General features: G+C 40.2%; 1 protein-coding gene across 27 annotated transcripts in view; it reads right to left on the bottom strand.

The window, feature by feature from the left end:
• LOC100120196 (protein hu-li tai shao) overlaps positions 1-24,800 on the bottom strand; it is a 42,247-nt gene that overhangs the window by 3,175 nt on the left and 14,272 nt on the right. For 10 of the 27 annotated variants that reach the window (XM_032597649.1, XM_032597651.1, XM_032597647.1 and 7 more), the window contains 13 exons: positions 11,962-12,111; positions 11,357-11,543; positions 10,695-11,077; positions 10,133-10,582; positions 9,772-9,908; positions 9,533-9,650; positions 8,268-8,381; positions 8,104-8,196; positions 7,706-7,901; positions 7,448-7,585; positions 7,290-7,361; positions 2,930-5,493; positions 209-276 (listed from right to left, as the gene is read on the bottom strand). In XM_032597649.1, the coding sequence (XP_032453540.1) occupies positions 209-276; positions 2,930-5,493; positions 7,290-7,361; positions 7,448-7,585; positions 7,706-7,901; positions 8,104-8,196; positions 8,268-8,381; positions 9,533-9,650; positions 9,772-9,908; positions 10,133-10,582; positions 10,695-11,077; positions 11,357-11,543; positions 11,962-12,078 (4,637 nt within the window). In that variant the 5' untranslated portion in view covers positions 12,079-12,111. Of the gene's footprint in view, positions 1-208; positions 277-2,929; positions 5,494-6,481; positions 6,551-6,995; positions 7,098-7,289; positions 7,362-7,447; positions 7,586-7,705; positions 7,902-8,103; positions 8,197-8,267; positions 8,382-9,532; positions 9,651-9,771; positions 9,909-10,132; positions 10,583-10,694; positions 11,078-11,356; positions 11,544-11,961; positions 12,112-12,851; positions 13,754-24,800 lie in introns of those variants that run through there. The other 17 variants (XM_032597665.1, XM_032597668.1, XM_032597666.1 and 14 more) reach the window with 7 other exon arrangements.

Here is a 24,800-nt window from a genome sequence, read left to right as displayed (position 1 = left end):
ATAGATAAAAGGTTCAAATATCAGGTTATACATCTAAATTTATATTATAAATAAGTTTCAAATAAATAAATATAACAAAAAGTAATTAGTTAAAAGTTTTAAAATGGCCATATTTTTATAAAGATAATTTAAATAATAAAATTGGAAAATTCAGTATAGCCTTTGTATGGTTGTTATCAATCAAATATTTAATGTAATTACGACATACCTCCTTACTACTGTGCGAGAAAGTGCTGTGGTGGGCATCCGAGTGGTCGCCATTGACGGTATTTTCACCTGTAACAGAGATATTGCAATTAAAGCTTCTAAAATAAGTACAACTATTTTTGCTGTATTAGTTTTATGTTTGATTATGATACGGCTCGTTTTGGGGGTTTGTGAGTGCCAAAAAATGAAACCAAGCTTACCTGTTAGTTAAGGATTTTCTTCTCTTATGATGATTAGGTTATCTTGGGAGTTATAGCATGCTCTATTAAATATCAAACACCATGAACTAATTTTAACTAGAAGAAAATACTTTTTTTATTAACTGATAAAGCTTACTTTTGATCTAAAATTCAATATTTACTTGATTATGGGCATATGAAAAAGATTTTCTTCTAGTAAAAGACGAAATGAAAAAAAAAACTTATGCAGATAAATAGAACCTAAATACAATAATCAATAGAGATTGAAAAAAGTTTTATATCATAAACTACAGCATTAGAAAAATATATTGTAATTAGGCTCTATCTTTAAGTGATCAATGAAATAAATCTAAATAAAAACGAAATTGCGTATATATTATAATATCATGAAATATTTATTGCAATAACTGTAACTTAAAATATGAGGTATTCCATATAAAGCCAAAAATATGTAGGTTGAAAGAAATTACATACTAGAATTATTCACATAGAAATATGCATAAATTTAAAAGCTTAAAAAGCTAAATTTTAGAGGAGCAGAACATTAATATCGCATAAATAATACTTTTTGAATACTATTTGGTAACTATAGTTAATTCAACTAAAGTAAAGTCTATATGTTTCTGTTATTCTCTCATTCAAATAATGCTTTGAAATTAACCTTGTACTACGGTTAAAACTATTATCACCCTCAATATTATAAGAACAACTTTCGTATTAAAGTTGAGCATATAACGACCTATTTATGCTAAATAATTTAAAAAGTCTCCGCAATCCTGCTGCAGAGCGAGTCTTATACAATATACGTTATTATCTTCTTAGTAACTATACTATTTCTGAAATTGTCTGAAGATTCATACGACGTGATTTGATAACAACGAGTTGAAATGCATAGTATCGGCACAGTTTGAATCGTCTGTGCTGCAAGCTCTTTCTAATTTTATGAATTCTTTCGTATCGTAAGAGTATGTCATGTATTCCAGAATGACTTCTTCATTATTTCCAGCCTGAGAACTATCGCTTGATATGTCAGCCAAATTTCCCGTAACATTAGCGGGCAGGCTGATTGAATTTACATCCAAGGTGCCCCTTTCAGATGAATAAACTATTGTTGAACTGGCTGAGACAGTGTCATTATTAGTCGAGATATCTGCGCTGTAAGCTTTCTCGAAATTACTTATCTCCTCTGCTGATATAGCAAAGGTAGAATCCGTAAATTCTGCATCGCCGCATGATTTCATGGAGGTAGAATTTTGACATGAGTAAAATTCCATTGTTCGCGAGTCGCTTTCTTCGTCAACAATATCGTCGTAAGAAGAATGAAACTCTTGTTCATCAAATATTGGTGGTAAGGTTTCGAAAGAGTTTGCAGCTTGTAATTCAGCCGTTTCCAACAATTCTAAATCAGGTTCTTCAGATATCGGTGACAAAATCTGAGTCGTAGTATTTTCTAATACTACAGTTTCATCAGCTGAACGACAGCAGGTACAATTTTTATCGACTGGATCAAATCGCACATGAGTTTCGGCAGTACCGTCAGAGTCATTTTCAATGCAAATAAAAGATGTCGACTCCTCTTCTATGCCTGATAATATCGATGCAGCCTCAACCTCGATCTTTCGATGCAACTCGCGTATATTTTCTTGACAAACCATAATTCCTTTTTTGAGATTTGAAATTTCACCAAGTCTTTCTGTTGCATATATTTTCTCTAACCTGTCTTCACTCTCTTGCCACATTTGATCGATTTCTTCTTGACAATTCATAAATCTTTCCATAAAATCTCTAATACTTTCATCGGAGCCTGTATCACTGTCTCTTTTGTCTACAAGAATATCATTGTGCAAATCTTGTCTTAGATTTAAATGTTCATCATTTGAACATTCAATCACACAAAAACTTATTTTATTTGTTAAATTTTGACATTCTTGATCTTCAGAACATACGTGATGATTTGTATTAATTAAAGGATTTAAATGTAAATTAGCAGAAATGCACTGATTCTTTTGAATGTTTCCGCTATCACTGGGTTTTTCTTTGCTATTATCAGATTTTGTATCATTGTCTGTGGATTCAGAAGTAATTTCTTGCTCTGCAAAATTTTGAGATTCTGTTGAAGGTGAAAAATGGGACGATACAGCTGTATCCGAACTTTGTTGACTTTTTGAACTTGCTGTAACATTATCTTCATCAATTTCATGATTTTCAGTATCATTTTCGAAGTTAGTTGAAATATGTTCTTCAGAGAAACTACTGTTTCTTGACCTGACAGGTGATAATAGCATTTTTGGAGTTGAGCACTTCAAACTTTGTTCATCTTCAACATCGTAATCATCTTTAAGACCCTTCAATTCTATATTCATAGACTCTTTGACTTTCTTGTCGGTTACTGTTTTTTTGGACTTAACGTCACACTTATTACCTAAGCTATCCTTATCAACTACATGATGAATGATTTCACGAATAACATATACAGTTTGGTCTAATGATTCTAATCTGCTCGATTCATCAGTATTACTAACCTTCAAATTTGTAGAATTGTTGGCATCGTTATAACACGGCAAATTTCCAACCAAGTCCTTAGCTAATTTTCTTGCAAAGTTTAACGACGAAACTTTTTTTCGAATAAAACTCTTTAATTCTTCTTTGGAGTATACTGCAGTATTACGTCTTAGATCTAAACAGGCAACATAATCTATTATCTGATCGACCAAATTTTCAGCAGTCACGAAAACTTCGGCATCATTCAACTCCGTCAAAATTTGATTGACAGACGAACTCATATTTTTATGAAATATTTCGTCACTAGATTTCTTCAAATCAAGATATGTGTGACTTGGTAATTCCAAGATATCTGATCCTTGGTTTGAAAAGTTTGATAAAAAGGAAGCTTCAGATAGTTCTGTAGTTTTATTCATATTAACTAATTCTTTCTTATCAGTATTATTTAAAAGATTAATCAAATTCGCATCTTCGTTGTCGATATAATTGTCGAATGTTTCATACTCTTCTTCGTTATCCTCCAGGATATCTTCTGTGATGGTAGTATTTTTACTAGAATCGCCTATATCATTGGGTGGAGTGATGCTATAAATGAGACTCATATTCTGAGAATCTAAATTATATTTTACAGAATTTTCAGTGTCTGCTAAAGTATCCACTGTAAGTTTACTAGTGGGTTTCATATCGACATTTATACTGCTGACGACCTCGACAAGGCTGTCACGCCGTGAGATTTGGTTCACGACTTCATCCTCGTCTCCAAAGAAGCTGCAATGTGTTGTAGATGCAGGACTGTAATCTTCACTATATTTGTCGATTTCGGAATAAGTGAAATCCAAACAATTGGGTACTGATTTAAATATTTCTCTCGATTGATCAGGAGTATCTTCTATAAAGTTAGAACTGTCATTGATCATTGACAACCAAAGATTTCCATTATTGTCAGATTTCTTTTTGCAAGAATCTATACTTATATCCTCTTCTTTTACTGTTATATTTTCAAAAGATTTTTCGAGTACAGAGTCTTTTTCATTTGCCAAAAATATGTTTAAACTGACATCTAGAGGATTTTTTTCAATATCATCAGTGTCGAGAGGTGTAGAATGTTTGTAAACTAGAGAATCCTTTTCAAGCATCTTATTTACTTTGCAATCTTCATTCTTTTCAAATTGCCATTTCTTCGATATATCTTCTGTAGATGCTAAATCTACTTTTTGTATGTTCCAAATACTAGTGTCTTGTCTAGTACTATCTGCATGTGTTGTGTTATTTTTTAATGATAATTTTAAAGGGTCTTCAGTGATACTATTTACTGTCGTATCACTTTCAAGAAAATGAGAATGGTCACAAACTAAGAATTCTACTTCGTTAACATAGTTAGTCGCTTCTAAACTATTTTTATCGTCCAAATTATTAATAATTTCTACTTGAATGAACTTTGAATCTATAGGGTTATTCACAGAACAATTATTGTTCTTGTAGTCCCTTTTTTCTATAATCACAAGTTTTTGTTTAGAATCTTCCTTTTGTTCTTCATTACTGCACACATCAGAATACCGATAAACAGACACCTCCAATTCATTTACATATCTATTAATATTTTGACACGCATCAGAATCTATAACGCATAAGCTTTCGCTGTTGTTGTATTCATTCCATTCTTGTCTATTTTTGTGATAATCAGTTTCATTTAAAGAAGCTTTCAAAGTACTATCCAACGAATTTTCTTTAGTGCTAACAATATTAAATTGATGTTCCTCAGTGTCATTATCGTTCAATTGCAATTCAATAGTGGGATTCTCTTCAGTAGATTCGACAGTATTCTGAACATTATTTACAAAAATTTCTAATTCGTTCACGTAGTTTGTTACTTCATCACTATTATTATAACAAGAATTACAGATTGTGCTTTCCGTTTGGAACAAAGATCTGTTATCGATAATATCTTCTGAGAGTGTAGTTGCTCTTCCTGTGCTTTTGACGTTCGGTTTTTTATATTTGTCATAAATTTTGACATCGGCAAACTGATTGTTATTACTCATACTTGTTTCGATTCCAGTAGGAGGGTACACCAGATTTTGATTTTGCTTATAATTTACGTTGTAAATGTTTCTTTCCGTAATTTTGCATTCTACTGGCAGGTTAATTTTTTGAGCAAAGCTTATATCTGCAGTTTTCGAATACTGTACGTCACGAACCAACTCTTTCTCGTTCATTTCTTCTTGGAGTTGTCTTCTAGCCTTACATAGTTTATTACTATCTTCGCAAATGTCAACGTCACTCGTCGATTCGATCGTTTTAGCTTCTGTTACGTTTTCAACGCGCATATTGGCATTATTTTTAAATCTTTTCTCATAGTTTTCGAAAAACTCTCGTTTTTTCATCTTGCGCTTAATCGTTGAAATATTCTGAACATCAGTAATCAGAGCCTTCATGGGTTGCGCCAGTTTTTCGACTCTCGTTGTTTCAATATAACAAGGCTGACAGATTTCGCTCCACGAGCAATAATGTTCGTTGATGCTGCTGCTGCTGCTGCTGCTGCTGATACTTCTGCTGCTACTGAGCCTTGATACACCGGAAACTCCTGCAACCACACACCCACCAAACACACATACACGACTAAAGTATAAAATAAAATTAAAGAAAAGAAAACAATCAAGTTGGACAAGACGCAGCACGTGCGAGCTACTCGCACCCCTGGCGATTGCTCATTCATTCTTTTTTATTTTTTTAACTTACAACAAACAAAATTTTATAAACCTCAGCAACTATATAATTCATCATTCGGATGCAACATTCGAAATTAAATACCTTAAAAAGTCCTAATAATACATTATTAAGACATATTTCAACAATATCTAATAAAAAATGGAGTTTCTGTTTGAACAAAAGTGACCTATAAATGCTAGTATTTTCAGCAATCATCTTCATATTGATACAAATTTGCATGTACATCTAAAAACTTTTTCTAATTTTAATTTCATAATTGAATATTAAAAATTTTTTAAACACTTAGCAATTGTTCAAAGCATTGTTTGAAGATTATTTTTCTAACTTATTTTTTATTGTAAATATCACTAAACACGTATATCACTCATGAAAAGATTGGATATATTTTCGAATGCATTAATAAAACATTCTTGCCATACGAATAACAGCAAACATAAGTTAAAAATATTTAATTAATTTAAAATAAGGCATAAAGCTTGACCGATTTTTTATGAGATATTGCTTAGTTAATAATGTGCAATCTGTATTATGTTTTTACGATTGTGAATAACAACAGGATAAGGAATATTAAGGTAGCAGTATGAAAATATTCAAGATATTAAAAGTATAAAATTATCCTGAAACTTTGATGAATGACAGGTAATGCAAAGCAAATGAATGCGTGACAAGGAATGTGTGTCCAATAGCAAGAGGTGCGAGTGCCATAAAAAAAATATTATATTTATTGAAGCAACTGTTAAGGTCAGCAAGGATTACACATTGGGAGGAGCCAATTTTAGCATCCGAAAGCAAAGATCATAAGCAGTTTTTAGTTCTGTGGAATGAAAGTCCACAGAACTTACCTCGTCCGTTGGCATTCCTACGGGTCAACATCTCGGAGCGACGTTGCTCATTGAGAAAATCAGCATTCACTGTGTCACATGAATTGAATTTAAAATGACATTATAGTATGTGGTACATTCATAGATAAAAAAAGACACTGTCAAGACAAGATCATCGGAGTGTATTTAATAAAGTTCAAAGTTTCATATTAACTACAATAACGTATACATTATTTGTAAATGAGTAATGTAAAATAATAAATAATGATAAGCTACATATTTTATCTAAGAATGTTAAAAAAAATCGAATATTTAAGAATAAAAAAAAAACAAGTTTTTTAAACTAACTGTTAGTTCGGTTAAATAAAAATAAAGTACGAGGATTAAAATTAAAATCAAATACAACTATGCCGACGATATTTTTAACTGACTAGTGATTAAGAAAACACAAATAGCATACAACTTATATGTATCATTTGCGTATAATACAATTGGGGGTGCGGTTTCATTGATTTCGGTGATATCCAAATCTCACCTGTTTTAACGTTTGTTGCACGCTGAGCTTTTGAGTGCTCTGACTTTACATCCTCCCGCCGTGCAACTGAATTCCCCGCCACCGAAATTTTGACTGATCGTTCTGCGTCACAAATTTTTCATGCTCATGCATAAATTTTCATGCACCGTAACTTTTAAATATTGAAACTATTCGACATTACCTCAAGTGGATAATAGCGCATAGAATAATACAACCCGAAGTTTAAAGATTGTTAAAACAAATCACCATAAAATCGTTTTTAGAACGATTATGATATACAACACTTCTACTTACCATCACTTAGCACAACTTCTGGTTGACTCGGTGCAGGCACTTGTTTGGTTTCTATCCGTAATACTTTTGGCTCTATTAGAATAAAAATAATGCATGTATTTATTGGAATTAAGGTTGGCCAGTAAACATAAACGAAGATTAAGCAAATATTTCTTTACCGTCTCTGCTTTCTTCTTCTGTCTCTGAGGTTACAGAAACTGGAGATTGAATTGGACTTTTGGCAGTGCTGGATTCATGGGTGGCGCGACTTATATTAAAGGATGAAAGTGCCTCAGATTCCGATTGCGATTCATCATCTAGAAAGTTGAGGATACATTTGATATAAATATATTCCTAATAAAATTATATGATTTAAGTAAAAAAATATCAAATAGACTTTAAAATTATATATTTATGAAATATATTCTAATACATACAAGGATCTCCTTTAGTTTTACGTTCAATTTCTTTCTTGTATTGATCCAACTCTTGATCGGTAACTGCATCGAAGGGATTCTTTGCATATGGAGTTTTGTACACCATTGCGTTATGTTGAAAACCTCTCTGGATAATACCTTTGCTAGCAGCTCCAACAAGAACAACTTGTTCACCAGTGCCACTTATTGTTGCATCCTTTAAATATTAAGGCATTATTAATTCATAGTCTACTTTAAGCTTCATGTTTTTTAACAAATTCATTATATACTCAACATTTGTCATCTTTTAAATGAATATATAAACAGAGATAATATAATAAATGCAACAAAATATTACAACAGCTAATAATTTTTATAGACTGTCTCTTGTAATAAAAATGTAGTAGTTAAAAACTCACCTGCATCTTTTTCGCTTCCTCCCACGTCACACCTTCCAGAATATGTGATTGTGGACCAGCGGAAATTTTGTCAGCTCGTCGGTAATCTTTTATCTACAAATAGCAATATTTAATAAAAATCTGTATTTTTACACCGTTTTGAATATACAAAAAGACGCACGAACCTGTTGTTGAAGTTGCTTGAATTCTTTTGGATTAGTATTTTTCGGTACAAACTGGAGTGCGCCATCAATCTTGACTGGTGTGCTGCTGTGTGTCGGCGAGCCATCGGACACCCACTGCGCACAAAACCAGAGCATTATAGACGGCCCGACCACGTAAATTATTAGTATTTTAATTTTGACTTCAGTCTCATTATGAAGTACAAAAACTCTTCCAATATCATCGCAATACAATCACAACTAATTTTTGGCCACTCTGTCAACGCGAGCTGTGTGCCTGCTAGTCTCCAATAAAGCTTATTGAGCCGTTTCGTCGATGTTTAAATTGTTCCTATTTCTTTATGAACTTCGGAATGCGTTCCATGGTATTCATTTTTTAAGAATATAATATTTATTGTCATTTTAGTCGACGAATCTGGTTTTGTGGATGCAGTGGATGTTTGATGCCGAGGCCACCGAAAGCTTTGATGATGACCAACAGGCACACATTTTTTTGAAGAGATATTTTTAGAAGTATAGTAAGAGACTATTTCATGCTCTAATACTCTAAGAATCTAAATTATACTAGTGATTGATTGGGAGAATACTGAAGTAGTTTTGTGATGACGATTGAGCAGTATTTGCTTTTATTGAAATATTGAAAAGCTACAATAGACATTACTTTTCACGCTAAAATACAAACACAATATATATATATATATATACATATATATATGTGTGTGTGTGTGTGTGTGTGTGTGTGAGTTGTTACCAGCACTGTGCTGAGGAACTAGGCTATCTTATGAGTTTCAGCGCTTTGATCATTAACGGCACTGTTAAATTGCACAACATTTAAAAACATCAAAACTACTTAACAGATAAGGCGAGAAGATATAGAATAATTAAAAATGGAATGCATTACTTGGAATGCCCGAAGAGTTTCTATAAAATTCGAAGCAAGCTCAAAGAGCATCGAAGCAGAGAACAATGATTCGTCGATCGTTAATATCATTTCTTAAATTTCATCATAATAACGTCTATATATATATATATATATATATATATATCATATATATCATATCATACTCTTATAATTTGATCTTTATAAATTCATTCATAAATTCTATATTAAAAGCAACGCCGATAAACATAGTTAACTACTTTTTAAGCGTCATGACAGTTGAGTTATTTTTTGTTTATATTACGTTTATGCGAGTAAAAATAATAAAAAGTATTTTCGATTAAAAAAAAAATTAATCGGTCTTATCTTCGAAAGTTATGACTTCTACCTTAGTAATCTTCTTTGGGTCTGGTGTGCCAGTCTCCAGGATTTCTACTTTCTGGTAAACATTTGGTGAATTAAGCCAACGCGTTCTATCAGTTCCTTTGCGTCCACCCTTCCACAAGCTGAAACATAAATTCATGTTTTATTTCGATGTTTATTCTTCATTGCGTAAAATCAACTAAGTTGAATAATTAGAAAGAAAAATAAGTAAATAACGAGATACGAAATTGTGCGCCAGCTTACCCTTGTTTATATAATTCCTCTTCCTCGAGCAGATAACCAAGAGAAGAAACAGCTGGCGGTACTTCAACGTCATTTCTTGGCCTAGGAGGTTCGCTTTTGACTAAAGGATGTCTATAGATGTATCCAGTGCGGAAGCCCTGTTAAAAAAATCATGGATTAATTACTATTTTCAATTTTTTTTAATTCTAAATAATCACGAGAAAATGTGTAAAATAAAAACATTATTAATTTTCCACAAGACTAATATTAAAGTGTCATTGGACTATATTTTCTAAAAGGCTCTCTATTATTTTTTCCATCATGAACGGTCTGAATTTTGATTACATCTGACACACCTATACCACTAAAATTAAATACTCACTGCGTTGTCGAGCATGCGCATTAGGGCCTCGAATTCCGTGCCACCGATGCGCCAGCGCTTCTCAAGCTTCTCGGCGAGAGGCGAAGGTTCAGCCACACTGCTTTGTTGCGGTACTGGAGCCTTTCGCGAGGCCTCATAGATAGCCTTTCGTGTCTCATCTGATATCAGACTAAGATTATCGACACCCAAAGGCATCAGTTTGAGCTGCGTCTCGCAGGCCAGCACCGTGTTGTAGACATTATAGAAGGCTTCCTCAACAGTTTCACCACAGCACAACGCACCGCGATTCGTCAGCAGCATCACCTTGTTAATGGGACCGAAGTTTCGGGCTAGCTTTTCACGCTCCTCCGGATCCAAATTGGCGCCACTGATGTAATGATGGGTGCTAACCTCACCGATCACGATACTTTCTTGACCAAGAGGTAAAATACCACTTTTCGTTGCCGATATCTGTAAGATAGAATGTTTCGTGTAAACAAGGATTCAAGCATCGATCAATAACACAATATTTTCACATTGCGTATACAGCAACACTGCATTCAAGTAGGTTTAGCACACTCACGGCTGTGACGGAGGGCGTCGCAATGTGTACGATGCACTTGATGTCGGGTCGCGCTGCATGGATTGTCGAGTGTAGTTGATAGCTGGCGATGTGTACGCCAAAATTCGTCGTGCCCTGCTCGACGATGCCGCCCTGCATGTCAGCCTTGACGAGACTCGAGGCAGTGGTCTCATGATAGAGAAGTCCGTAGGGATTGACAAGGAAGTGCTCTTGGTCCTGGTTGAGTCGCGCAGTAATCATGCCGCCGACACCTTGCGTCCAGCCGTACAAGTCTAGCAGCCGGAAGACTGCGGCGAGCTTGCATCGAAGCAATTTTTCGCCCTTGGCATAGCCCATGCTCTCCACTCCACGTATGTCGTTTATCGGGACGACGCAATTCGAGTCTGAAAAATTAAAATTTAATGAATATTCTGTATAATTTACTAGACACGAGTGTACGTACTTTAATATTTAGTCGCATAAATAATAAGTTACTGGTGTATGTTAAAAGCGTAAATATAGACTTCTATCAAAGTATTAACGCGCAAGTTGTGTTTCTTTCGATTATTTAATGAGTTTGAATAGTAAAAACCCAAACCATTACCACACTTTAAAATCCAGGAGGAAAATTCTGTGCTTGCAGTGAATAAGTTATGACCGACAACAATGTGACAATCACTTACTTCTGAACGCATTGGCATTGAAACGAGCTCCTTGAGGTCCCATCATTTCAGAGATCTGCTGCAACAGTCCAGAAGGACCAGCGCCATCCTTCATTTGTGTTTCTATGATACGTTCGAGCTCTTCCCTGAATAGCCGTGAGTTCATCATCATCTCGACGCGCTTTCTCCTTTCCATTTCCCTCATGTCCTGCAAACGTTCATTCACCATTATTATTAACGCAGCTTGACGCTTTCTTCAAGAAGAAAAAGACGGGTATCGTTAAACCAAGATTTTTCGTAACAAAAAATCGACGATGGAAAAAATGTTGCAAGCTTCGTCGTTTTTGGCTTCCCTCCAATATCCAACCTAGTTTAAGGTCAGAGACTATAAATATATTATACAGAAAGGCACTATCGGGCGTAAAACAAACACAGCTATATGCACCGCATTGATTGCAAGCTGTCTGCGCGGAATAACCGGTGGTTATCCTCCGATCGAAAGTACACGTCACTCGCGAAACAAAAATAACACTCTGCAAAGCCTAGTCGTCATAGTATCAACAAGTGAAGGAGGATGTGGTGCCAGAAGAGTGCATACATACGAGTGTTGTCCTACGTCTACTCACAGCGTCAATATCCGCGGGCCTTATTTTGCTCTTCTCCTCCTCTGTGAGTCCGTCGACGGCGCCATTGGTCTGAGGTGGTTCCGGCGCCTCCTGCTGCTGTTGACTCGTGTCGGCCATTTTATCGTCGTTGTTGCCGTCCTCTAGAACTGTCTGCAAGCAAAAAATAAAAGGAGAAACCGACGTTAGTATACGTGCGAGCTCTTTTTCTGGAGTTGCCTCAGGTCGATAATGGTCTCTTATCTGTATCTCTCGCCCGCGCGCGGATGATGTTCCGAGAGACCGGCAGAGATAACGCCGCGGAATCGGAATTTTATTACGGACTTTGTTTGGTCGTGTGTGCGCCGGTGCGATTGTATGCATCATCTCGGCAGGAGGATATTATGTAAGTTAACAGCGTCGATGCATTATGCAGGCATCTTACGTGCATTATTACGGGACTAATGCTTATGATCGATTTATTATTAGCGGGCACTGGTTATATGGACAAGGCTTCTTTGATTTGTTTCATTGCGATGCAATGAGCAGAGAAAATGAGCTTTTTTAAAATAAACGCAATTTTCCTTATCGAATACTCGGAATCTCATAAAAAAGACTTCAGTATATTTACTTCTCAGAGTAAATGCTCGATCTTTTGTTTATAGCTATTGAATCGTGTAATTCGTAGATTTAAAAGGAGAATCAACAGGTGACTAACTCGATTTAACCAGGTATTTTTCAACAGCTAATGTCAGTGAGAAAAATCGAGAAACACGAAAGTTTGGGTGATAGATATTCAGATCAGTCACTAAAGTTTGACGTTTAGAAGAATGCTAGAGGTTTCATCGCTTTTCTGCCAAGTCTTTGGATTACACAACCCAGCACCTAAACCCAAAATTTCGATTCAGACTTACCAGGTCGACTCTACTCGATATAGTAGTGATGAGCGCCTTATTAATGACGTTGGCGATCAACGTTAAATGTAACATAGCCATAATCGAATTCTTGTATAAACGAATTAACGCTAGTTAGTATATATTAAGCACAAAAGCCAGATTGACTCATTAACCTGAACACTTTACATAACAGGTGTCTAAAACAACGCGAACGAAAAATAAACTATAATCCAACACAGCAAACTCAAAGTAAACAATAACACGCTAACAAAACGATGTACATAAACTGTCCGTAAACATTAAGACGACGATCAATCGCGAGTCGCACATATGGACGTACGCGATCAGTGACACAGAAAACGAGACTTATAACACACGTCGCGGCGCGGCGACCAGCTGCAATGAGAGCTGCAGCACCTGGGTCCCATTTACTCCGAAATTATCACCGAACGCTCGTCAGGCGGCCGCCGTGTCGCTATAATATAGCTTTATACGAGCTCGACGTTCCATCTTCGACGACTGCAGTTTCTCCCCGTTCGTGCACTGACAGAAAGCACCGAGAGAGCGAGACGCGGGCGTTACGTAAAACAGCGGCAAAATAAATTGACGTGTGCGCTCGTTCCAGTCGCTCTTTGCTCGCGACTCACGAATTCGCGTTTTTCGCTCTGCTGGACTGTTTATTCGACGGTCCGATATCACTTCCGACGAGGTACACGCGATGATCGTGTCCGAACCGAACTGAACCATTAGTAGGTTAGCCGAGGTGCGAAGAAGACCCGGGATTACAGTCTCTGGCGAGCCAGTAAGCCGTAGAAGAAAATAGAACGACTCGCGTCTTCTTCTCGGTTTTTTTTCTCCTTCCCAATAGCTCGAACCGTGACTGACGCGATCGCGTTTCGACCTCGAAAAGCTCCGCGGTGTGACTGGGAGAACGCGAGAGATAAGCGCTTTTGCGGCCGGCAAAAAGCACGTTACAAGTGTGCACACACCAGCCGTTGCATCATACCTACTTCTGCCGCCGATTGACCCACTGCTGGTCACACAGGGAGTGTACGCGAGAGAGAATAAGAAGAAGAAGCGCGCTCGCTAATCAATTTGAATGTACAAGCGTGTACAGTGTGACGACGAGGCGCGAAACGAAGAGAATAGCAGCAAAAAGTTGAGGCTCGAAGATATAGGTGGCGATCGGCTAGGCTCGCGTGCAGCTCTCCTTCAATCTGACTTTCTAATTAACGCGGCTGAGTATAGCCTCCTCGAGAGAGAGAGAGAGAGAGAGAGAGAGAGAGAGAGAGAGAGAGAGAGAGATTTTCGCATATTCATGTACGTGGGCGGAGGCGCTCGTTGTTGTTGCGAGCTTTTACGGGCGGGAGAGCGATAAGAAAACGAGCCTGGATAAACAGAGGCTCGACGATGGATCTTTATTTTATGCCCCGCGCATGAATTATTGAGCGCAGCTGTGTGCTTCTAAACTTCTTCGTTTTTCTCTGTATATGATGATACAAGTAGAATAATCGTGTACAAAGACATTGTATAGAAGCTACTGAATAAAGTCGATTACGCCATAAGTCTCCGTTCGGCGTTGGAAGAATTACAGGTTGCTTCTGTTTGCTCGCGCGATAGGCGCAGGAATCCGTCAGTCCTAAAATTACGTCTCGAGAGAGCCGAAGCTATCGCGTTTAATTCAGAGCAATCTCGGAGAGTCACGTGGCAGAATGAGAGAGAGAGAGAGAGAGAGAGAGAGAGAGAAAGAGAGAGAGAGAAGGAGGAGGAGGCCGATCACGATTTGCCATTCAGCGCTCTCCCTCTCAATCGGCGTAATTCGCGTGACTCCCGGGTTATCTCTCTCGAGCCTACACTCCTTTTCCTTCCTCTCTGCCGCTGCCGCCAGCACGTAAACGCATACTTGCTCGCGTCTGGCTGACGTCTCTCTTTAGCCCGACTCTGTTTTTAAATGGTCGGATTTGCATTTCCAAACGATCTTCTCATGCTAATACACGCGAGGGTTATAATAACTTGCAATGCATGTATTGAAGATTCGCTCGGCCTATATTACGTATTACATTAACTGCGTTCAGCGCATGGAGATCGCGATTTTAGTCAGTCTAATTTTATCCGCGTCGTCCCTCCTCATTGGTAGTTTCGTTATACATAGCTTCGATTCACAATCAGGGAGCATGATATCGCGCGTTGCACTTGAACCTTCGTATTCCTCTGCCGTTTCGCAAAACTAACGGGCTTTCTGGCAAACTGTCAATCTCCCTTTCTCGAGAGGCCTCAGCTCTCTCAGCAAATTGCATTCATGAAGATACGAGTTTACCTACGCCAAGAGAAGTCACTCCGCGGACCAACGCGCCGAGCACAAAGGAGCTGTTGTCCTCGAGTTTGAGCGCAAACTCCGAGTGCTCTCGGTTACTTATACGCACTGATCGAGCAAAAAGCCGCATTGAATTTTCAAACTATAGAGGGAGTTATTCGAGCCGCAGCGGAATCCGAATAAAAATCCAGTGCAGCACAATAGCGCACACCCGTGTGTAATTGGACGCGATCATCGCCTCGTAATAACGCCGTTGTCAGCCTTGCGTAAACAGAAAAAAAGTAGTGTCATCGTTACACTTCGCACGTAATTACGGCATACTGACGCGCGCGCACACGAGGAGAAGAGAGACAGAGACGATCCAGTGCATTTACGCGTGTAAACAGCGTAAAAAGAGCGTGTGGCGCGGCAGAGAATCCACATACACATCGAAAAGAGCGGGAGTATAGTTTCGCGCGCTCTCGCGGAGTCAGCGGCCTACGTAGGCGTGGCATCGCGAGAGCGAGCGCGCTGTACGGTTTATTATTAGCCCAGACGGATAATTTCCCGTATGAACCGACGTGTATGCTCTGCGCACGGAAAGCATAAACGACCGCCGGCCGCCTTCCTCCTCCCAATATCTAACTCGCGTCACCCACACAAACACACACCCATAGCAGCGGCTGTGGGTCGAACGCCGGATCCGCGTAATCGGGCTTTCGCGTTATATGGTTATGCGTCGTCGGAAGACGAAGATGAAACCGCATATTGGCTGGTGCTCGAGAAAGACGTTTACTGCATCGTTTTAATTTTGTCACAGTTTATCGAGCGAGAGCGTATGCACGAAAACAAAAGACAGTTTCGCTTTCGAGAGCACGCTCGATCGGCTTATGAATTACACACCTGCTGCGCGAATTACGCTTCGCTCATTATATGCAGCGTCGTTGCGGCAGCCGGGAAAGAGGCGATGAAACAGGGTCACCTGATTAATAAAGCGAGCGTGCGAATTTTTCCGATTAATCAGCGAAGAAAATAAGAGCGAGCGCGATAAGCGTTGAGAATAGCTAATTGAAAACTGCCTGTGTGCCTGTGTGTATTTGCCTTTCCCATCGCGTGAAGAGTTGTTTCCAGCAAAGTTTAATCGCACAGAACTACAACGGCTGCGTCATCCTCGCGACGTGCATCGATATCCGATTTACTCACTGTATCGCCTCTCGATTTAAAAGTTGTACAGTTGAGCGAACGGGAGAACAACGCAGGGCAAAAAATAAAAGCGGGAAGAGCAAGGGGAGTGTAGGAGAGAGAGAGAGAGGAACGGAAAGAGACGCAGCGAGGAAGGGCAAAGAGAGAAAGGCTCATCGCGGAAGCCAGGAGTACACGCAGAGGCGAGAAAGACGAAAGTACGGGCCGTATTGCTGCTACTGCTCTGTGTGTGGAAAGACGGGCGTCGGGTTAGCGACCCCGAGAGACGTCGCCGGCAGCAGCGTTCGTATACACTGTGCGATGTGTGTGTGTGGCTTCGTTTCAATGCCGGCTGCAGCGCGCTCCGTTGCTTCTTCTTCTCTATCTGTCACCGCCACTCTCGGATGCTCTATTTTAGTTTTGTCCCATTCTTTTTCAATTTCATCGAGTCTACTCCTTCTGCATTGTACGGAGAAGCGAAGATGATCGATTATCAGGGACGTGATTTTGGAGAGTTTACCGCTCCGATGCAGCTGGTCTTGTTTGAAGTTGCCTCGAATTTCACTTTTGATTTCGGGAACTAAGATTAGACTGGCGCTCTTGGGACTTCATAGCCCACGGTTATATTTACGATTCTCGTGAATTATATATAACGGCAGACTGCGCTGTGCTGCTATGCCAACAAATCAAAACCCAATTACAGAGATCGACACGAGGCGACGCTATTATGCATACACACGGACACGTCGACGATCCACGCGTCGATGCACATAGGCATCAGAGAATCAAGCCCTGCGAATATCAGGCACTTTGCCGGTTTCACCGACGTCGCTCTATACTCGCCGCGGTTGCGGTGCGTGTATTATAGATCCGTAGAAGCGAAGAGCCGTGTATACGTCTATATACAACACACCGGCTGCAGCCAGAAGGTACCGCAAGGTCACGCTTGAAAAAGTGCCGTACGACGACAATGGCAGCGAATGTATTTCCGTCCATCCAGAGCTTATACGTGTTATATCCTCTTTTTCTTCTAGTTTTGCTGTGATTCAGAGACGGAAGCGCTTTATTCGAGGCAGTGCGCGCGAAGTCGGGTTAGTGGTGAAATCAGCGCGAGAGAACACGTGATGCGGGATGAGACGATGAGCGTATAGAAGCTTGAAATATTATACGGTGATGTAGTTCATTCACAGTAGCTCGCGCAATTGGGACTATTACGATTTTGAAAAAAACGTACGTGAGCCTCTCTCTATATTCTAGGTCTAAGCTCGCGCGCAGCTCAGACGAGAGCGACAATAAAGGCGTTGAATAGCCGGCATCAATTTCGAACGGTTAAAGCACTTGCCGTAACGGTACCTATTGTCGGCCTTATGCAGGCGTTCATATTTCGAGCATTGTAATGCCAAAACAATTCTCACAGCTCGCTGGGGCGTGAAAATGTATGATGCTTCTGCGCCGCTATGATTTTCCTTCGTAAAATATTTATTCCAACTAGATTCATGATCCGATCGAGAAGATTCCGAATTCTCGTTCGGATCGTAGTATACAAACCATCCGAAGACTGCAACAATAGCAGTCTTCCAAGTCCACCAACAACAAAAAGAGCCGTCTCTAAAAACCACATCCCGGACAAATTACATAAGAGACAGATCGGCAGGGGACCGCATGACTCATTCGTGGAATTTTTTCGCTCGCGCGGGAATGCGCGATACGGAGGTATAGCCTCGATATTTCCACACATCTGCAGCGTCCATTGCTTTTCCTCGGTATACATACAAACAAGCACAGCTTCTCTCGGCGCACGTGTAAGAGAGAGCGAAAATGTGCATTTCGCAACGAGTTTTTCGCGCGAGCTGCACCTAACGACTCTCTCCTCTCTAGTGATGTGGCGCAACGCGCACACAGAGATCGCGCCGACGCTTGAAGCTCGTATGAAATACGTGGTGGAGCGCCAGTAGTTCTGCATATTCGCTCATCTCGCGTTTCTTTCACTTCTCCCCGCGCAGCACCTCATTATTCTTCTTCTTCTTAGCCTATCCCGCTTCTTTACGTTGGCGAGCGAGCGTACACCGCTGTGGGCGGAAGCCAGCCTTTTCTTGCCCGCGAGAGTGCTAAGTTTCGCTGATGCTCACCGCCGCGCTTAGCGCCATTAGCTCTCTTAGCGACTTTGTACGACATTTTATTAAAAAGCCTCCGGCTACCTTGCGTTTCCGAGAACCGGTAACTATTTTTTTGCCAAAGTGCTCTCTCCTTTTGAGTTATAGTACCTTGATCTTTCTTTCAGTGGTATGCGTGCATCGAGAAATACATATGGGTATGCTGTATCGTTGCTCTCCGCACTTGTACTCGCCCGACTGACTCATCCCCTCGAAAAGTCTGAGAGAGCGACTAACAATGGCCTCTTGAAGCTCGCGAGTCTTAGGCGAATAAAGGCGCGGGCAGCTCTCGCTTTCTTCGCATGCTCGAGTTTTTGTTTCTCGTGCATCCGAGCGCCGAGGCTCTGCACCCTCTGTCTTTCCAAGGTCACAATCGATTGAAGCCCCCTGCGGTGATTTTCCGAATAACCCAAAGAAGTCACTTTTTTTAAACGAACAGCGCTGTTACTACACACGAATATTTCGTATTTAAATATAGCCGCGAAGTCACGAGTTGGAATAACTTGAAATCGGTATCACATGCGATACGAGAAAGTTTGAGGCTTGAAATGTGAGCTTTCGTTTCTATTATATTAAAAATAAAATCGTTTGGATAACGAGATAGTATTTTGTGTGATCAGCTGGTGAATCAAAAAGGGAGATGGAGAAAATCGGAAATTCGCAGTGGTCTTTAATTACGCTAGCGAGCAAATCGATCAACACCTCGGCTATTGTGCTCGGACTCGGGGATCGACAGCCGCATGTTGTCGACGCGCTAGAGTTATCAACGCGGCAAGGAGGGAAAAAGCGTGCTGCTGCTGCCGCTGCATCAGGCGCGATAAAAAGCTCTGTGCCGACGAGGAAGAAGAAAGCGAAAGAGGGGAGAAGAAAAAGAAGAGCGCTACTGCTGCCGCTTCTGCGGCTATGACGCCGCCAGCTTTAACTATAAATGCATCTTGTTACAATAAACGGCCGAGGAAATAAGGGGGTCAGCCGATATTCTACATTATCTTCCGTGCTCATTTTTATCAACGACCAACGCCTACGGATTCTTCTACGGCTCGGTTTTTACTTGGATTTTTTTTTGCTCATTAAAGATACGGTGAGAGATACTTTCTATTACGTTATAATAAAGGAAAGTAGTATAGTAGGTTGTAGCAGACTTTCGTTTTGCGTTAAAAGTAATTTGCATTGCTACAAATCCAGATGCAGCATTTTCATTATCGTGACTCAATATGATAGTGTTGAGCCCAAACATAATACGAGATAAAAATGTGAGAAAAAATTGGACCTTTTCAATATTTCGAAAAAGGAAATATTGTGACAGCGAAGCTTTGAGGGTGATTGCACGAAGGCTGGCGATCGCCGCAGGTCAAGTCGTTGATCCGATTTGTACGTGCCTCGTGTATAAAGGCTATTACTTTCCTCGCCAGCCTATAAGCCGCTCGTTTTTTCTCTCTCTCTCTTATACTTTCTCTCTTTTTAATTCTCGATAAAAAGGCTACCTCGACGAACTAATCTGCGCTTACGAACACAGATAGAGGATCATTTCATGTCTGAGTAAGCCTTCCAAAGTTTGTTTTATTACGTTTTCGGATTGCTTTTTCAAAATATACAATCTCTATTAAAATAAACAACTTTCCTTAATCGTTAATAAAAAAACAACTGTACTGTATGCTGATTTACTTGTAGAAAAGCGTTGATACAAAAATTTTAGCCAAATGATAAAAATAGAATAATAATAATAATAATAATAATTGCAAAACGAGCCAGGATATTGGGAAACGAGCCAGATATAATATAAGTTTACAGCCACAAGACTATAAGCTTTTTATCAAGCAGAATCTTCCGACCTAAAACGGAAGTCATACCCGGCGAATAATGACGACCCGTTATTTCCTCCTGCATAATGAAAAAATGCCTTTCGGCGACAACTGTAAAATAAATTAGAAGCGCGCGACAGTATATCACGCGCCATTTCCACTTCAGGTTTATTATCAGAGGCAAAAGAGTATGCGATATAGTCGCAAATGTATCTACATATAAAAGCGAATGACTCAGTGAGCCAATGGTAAAAGATATTCTTGAATTGCATCACATGGTGCATCGTTAAAATGCGACAAAACAAAGTCGGCTATACAGAACGGCTACACATGTACACTGTACAGTCCAAGAGATCAGCGCGAACATATTCGTAAAGCATATACTCTGACATGCACGAGGCACGAGAAGCGCTTGACGTAATCCACCAAAGAATTCTTAAGGAAGAGGGAGTGAAAAATAAACAAGCCGAGCGGCGCGCGCGACTCTGTCAGTCATTGTGGCGAATTATGACGTTGTAAATTCTGTACAAGAGATTCGCGTACGATCCTGCCAAGCCCTTCAATGGTTTATCACCACATTTTCCATTAAATCTTTCTTCATACAAACGGATCATGGTATTAATACATAATGTATATTATGTATTTTGAACTCCATGCCTAACTCTATTACGGCCGAGTAGTAACAAAAACTCATCATTTTAAATTAAGTTGGCTTTTAAGGACAGCAAATTAAGTCATATCTATATAAGTTTACACAAATCCCGCAAGAGTTTATAATTTTTGTTTTTCTCGTATACTTGTTCAATGAGTCCAAGGGCTCCCATCGCGCGCGTATAGGGTGAGTTTTTACAAGCCGACTGACCTCGAGGAGTTGAGAGAGAGAGAGAGAGAGAGAGCTGCGCAGCCGGCCAGCCAATTAGAGACGCGAGTCGAGGCGCAATTCAAAGCTCCCGCTCTCTGCAAGCGAGGAGATTGTATATGTATACCCACGATGAAGAAGAAGCTGACCTATCGATTCTCCTTTATCTCGTCTTCTCCTTCTCCGGAGCGAGAGAGGAAACTTTTTCCTTCAGACGTTCATGCATTTTTAAAGTGCATCCTCCTCTCGGTATAATAAACTGAAGTATCGATTATATATACTGCACCGATACATCAAGCCGCACGCTATGGAGACATAAAACGCACAAGTTATAGAAACTTCGCAGAAGAAAATCACGTGATAAAATATAATACCAGGTTGTGATATTTTTTAAGCTTCAGCTCGCACTGTGTTCTTGGCGGCACATCTGTATAATTCGAAGAAGCCAGATGATTCAGAGTCACTTGCCGTTTACTTTTTAAATCTAAAATGAATATGAATCACAGCAACAAGCTGCCAACAAAAAACTGTAGCATGAGATGAAACAGAGGAGAAGGAAAGAGGGTCGAGATTCGACCAGTCTCGAGTCTAGTACAAGCAACTCGACCGAGAGTCGAGTCGATCGAGGTGGCGCCCACGCGTTAATGTTCGATGAAGCGCGTGGGCCAGTCGCGCGAATCCCGCTCGGATTATAGCCACTCTTCCATCCTTATTAAGGCCCTATAATGGCTGCGGAAATCAACGTGGCAACCGGTATCAGCGAGTGTGCGAGCGAGAGCTAAGAGCCTCGTTTAAAGTGGTGGTTTCGTGATAATGACGCTCGTGAGACGCTATCATGTAATTAAGGACGCACGCCATTGATACTCTCAAGGATTATCTTAGCTGTGTACCTATTAAAAATCTCTTTTTTTACTTACATTTTACTTTGCTACACAGTTTATTGCAAATTTTACTCAAAGAGAACCGGATTGCAGCACTCACGTATACAAATTACAAGCTCTTCAGAGGCTTCTGTAGGCGTATATAGTATACAGGATTTGAACAATCTTAAAGACACTTGCCGTGTCTTTGGTCATTAAGAAATTAAGATTAAATGCGAAAAGGTTTTGATAAGGCTTATTACAATGAACACTCAACAGCTCTGAATTGCGATGCATTGTTCGTTAATTTCCATAATTAAGAATTGAGTTTTGGAAAAAAACGTTTATTGTATATTGTATAGAATGGTTTGTTGGGACACTATGGATTGGCATTACAGCATCTTTTTGATATCCAGAAAAAAAGAATATTTTTTAGTTACTAGGATCCGTAGATACATTGTTGGATAAAATCGAATAATAGGATCATATACTTGTTGACTTCTGCAGCAATGAGTTTTTTAAAAAATGTTCAACACGTAAAATGGCTTTAGAAAATATCGAACATTCGCAGCGTGTAAAACACTTGACCGGCATGCGCGATTGAAAATTTCACTCTTCCGTAAACTTCAAAGTTAAAGGCACAACTGCATAAAATTTCCAACAATTTAGACTTCCTTGCAATTAAAAATACTCCCGGCGCGAATCGGCTCAATTAACCAGTGCAAATACGAAATTAAGCTCGATTATAGAGGGAACTTTCTCTTATTAGTCATCGCAAGCGTGAGAGGAAACGGCGAGAGTCTCGCCACATGAAAAAGGGGGAAAAGATGTGCTCGTTTTCAAAGTCGATTAAGCCGGCGCGTCTGCATCGCTGCAGTTTGTGCGCGCATGGAGCAGATCAATTTATGGGTTTCGCGAGCGCGCGCGCACTTCTATACACTCACATCATAGCGGCGCGCGTATATACATGTTCCACGCTCGGCTGGCCAAAGTAAACGATGCCCCGTTAAAGGAGACGCTATGCGTCGTGAACTTGCGTGCGCTGCACGCGCGCTGCTGATGTACACCTGCTACCGCTATGTAGCGTGCGATTTATTTTTGAAACTCTCGCACGGGAGAGAGAAAAAGAGAGAGGCGCGGATTTCTGAATGGATAAGACAATGCGTCGTTGCTCTCCTTTTTCCCTTTCTGAGTCGACATCTTTAGTGGACTGGTAATTACACGCAATGCTGCGGCTCCTCTTGTTTTGTTTTTTTAAGCAATGACTAGTGTTTACGCGGAATTACACAGCTGCGAGCTCTGGTATTTAAACATTTCTCTTGCTTCTTATGTCGATGTTCCCTAATTAGTTGCGATTTAGCTTGAGATCTAACGAATAGTTGAGTTCTTTAACGCGTGGCGTGATGCTGATGGTGCATAATGAGCAGTATAACTTTTCGATAAAACGTTTCGATTCTTTTTTAAATGAATTCTTCGAGTAAAAGTCTTGAATTCTATGTATCTGATTCTACTTATAATCAGTTCCTCAATGTAGAAACACGAAACATGTTAAATAATAACAAGTTCTAAAGAGATTCCAATATTTGAGCTTTGCCATATTCCATCTATACTGCTATCCAACGTCAAAATGTTACACACAACTATTTCCATCGAGAAACTTTCGACTACGACTGGACGTTGTGCGAGCTGATCCACAGTGATCGATGCGCGCGTTCTGTTGCCGGAAGCGCGCACTTAACCCGAATACGCGGCTTCCGGGTCAGATGGGCCTCGGCTGATCCGAGCGACGCGGTGGCCAGCTGGGCTCAGCCCCGCCGCACCGACGACGCCGCAAACGCTATGCACGCACACCGCAATTATGCAACGCGACGTTTTAGCGAAACCGACGCACCTCTCTCGGCTCGCGCTGCTATGTCTCTGCGCGAGTTCTGTCCCACCGCTCTCCTCTTCACCTCTGACGGCTGCACACACGCTTCTGGTGTCTCTTTTTTATCAGAACTATGATGGGTAAAAAATGCTCTACGCATTGCTGAGGTGTTTTTAGAGATTTAATAGCAATCTTAATTGCATTCAATCCTACTGCTTTCATACACTATTCATGTTCCCTTTAATGTCCATACAAAAGGTCCAGCTTTAACAGAAACGCTACCAATCAGAACTGATTAAAAAAACTCATTTCAATGGGAGTTTGAGCCTTCGATATTATATAGGCAACGGAACATTCACACAGTTTTAGTCCAAAACAAAAAAACTAATTAAAATCCAGGACTAACGTGTGCCCATAACCATCCGCATGTTTCTTTCTTTTTTTTGGTCGATAGGTGCGCACGTGCACGCGCGGTGGTAGCGCGAGAAACAATGCCCTGCGAACGCTGGTATACATATACCCACGGTCTGTGTACAGGAAGGGACAAGGATTCGCCTCGCGGGCTCAGTCGTCGGAGGGTCGCCGCCGATCGGGGAGGGCGGGCGAGCAGGCAGGCAGGAACACACGCATTCGAGCGTCGCGACGTCCTGCGAAGAGATTCGATCAATACCGAAACGCTCTGTGCGCCGCCGTGAGCCTCACAGTATACTACTGTCGCTGGTGGAGCCAGCAGCGCCGGCGGGAGAGAAGCTCGAGGGACGTGCGCTCGGGCTCTATGGCTAAATCCCCCCCCCCCCCCACACACACACACTCGTTTTGCTCGTAAACCACGAGCTTTTTTTCTCCGATATATTGATACTTTTTTCGGTTGAGGTGGACTGCGTTTTCTTCTTGTTTTTCATCCGCGTTTATCTACTGAATTGAATTTTAATACGCCGATCGACTGTCGAT

Source organism: Nasonia vitripennis, chromosome 2 (genome assembly GCF_009193385.2).
Source record: "Nasonia vitripennis strain AsymCx chromosome 2, Nvit_psr_1.1, whole genome shotgun sequence".
Taxonomy (NCBI): Eukaryota; Metazoa; Arthropoda; class Insecta; order Hymenoptera; family Pteromalidae; genus Nasonia; species Nasonia vitripennis.
The sequence above is the reverse complement of the archived record's forward strand: the minus strand, read 5'-3'. Positions and strand labels throughout refer to the sequence as shown.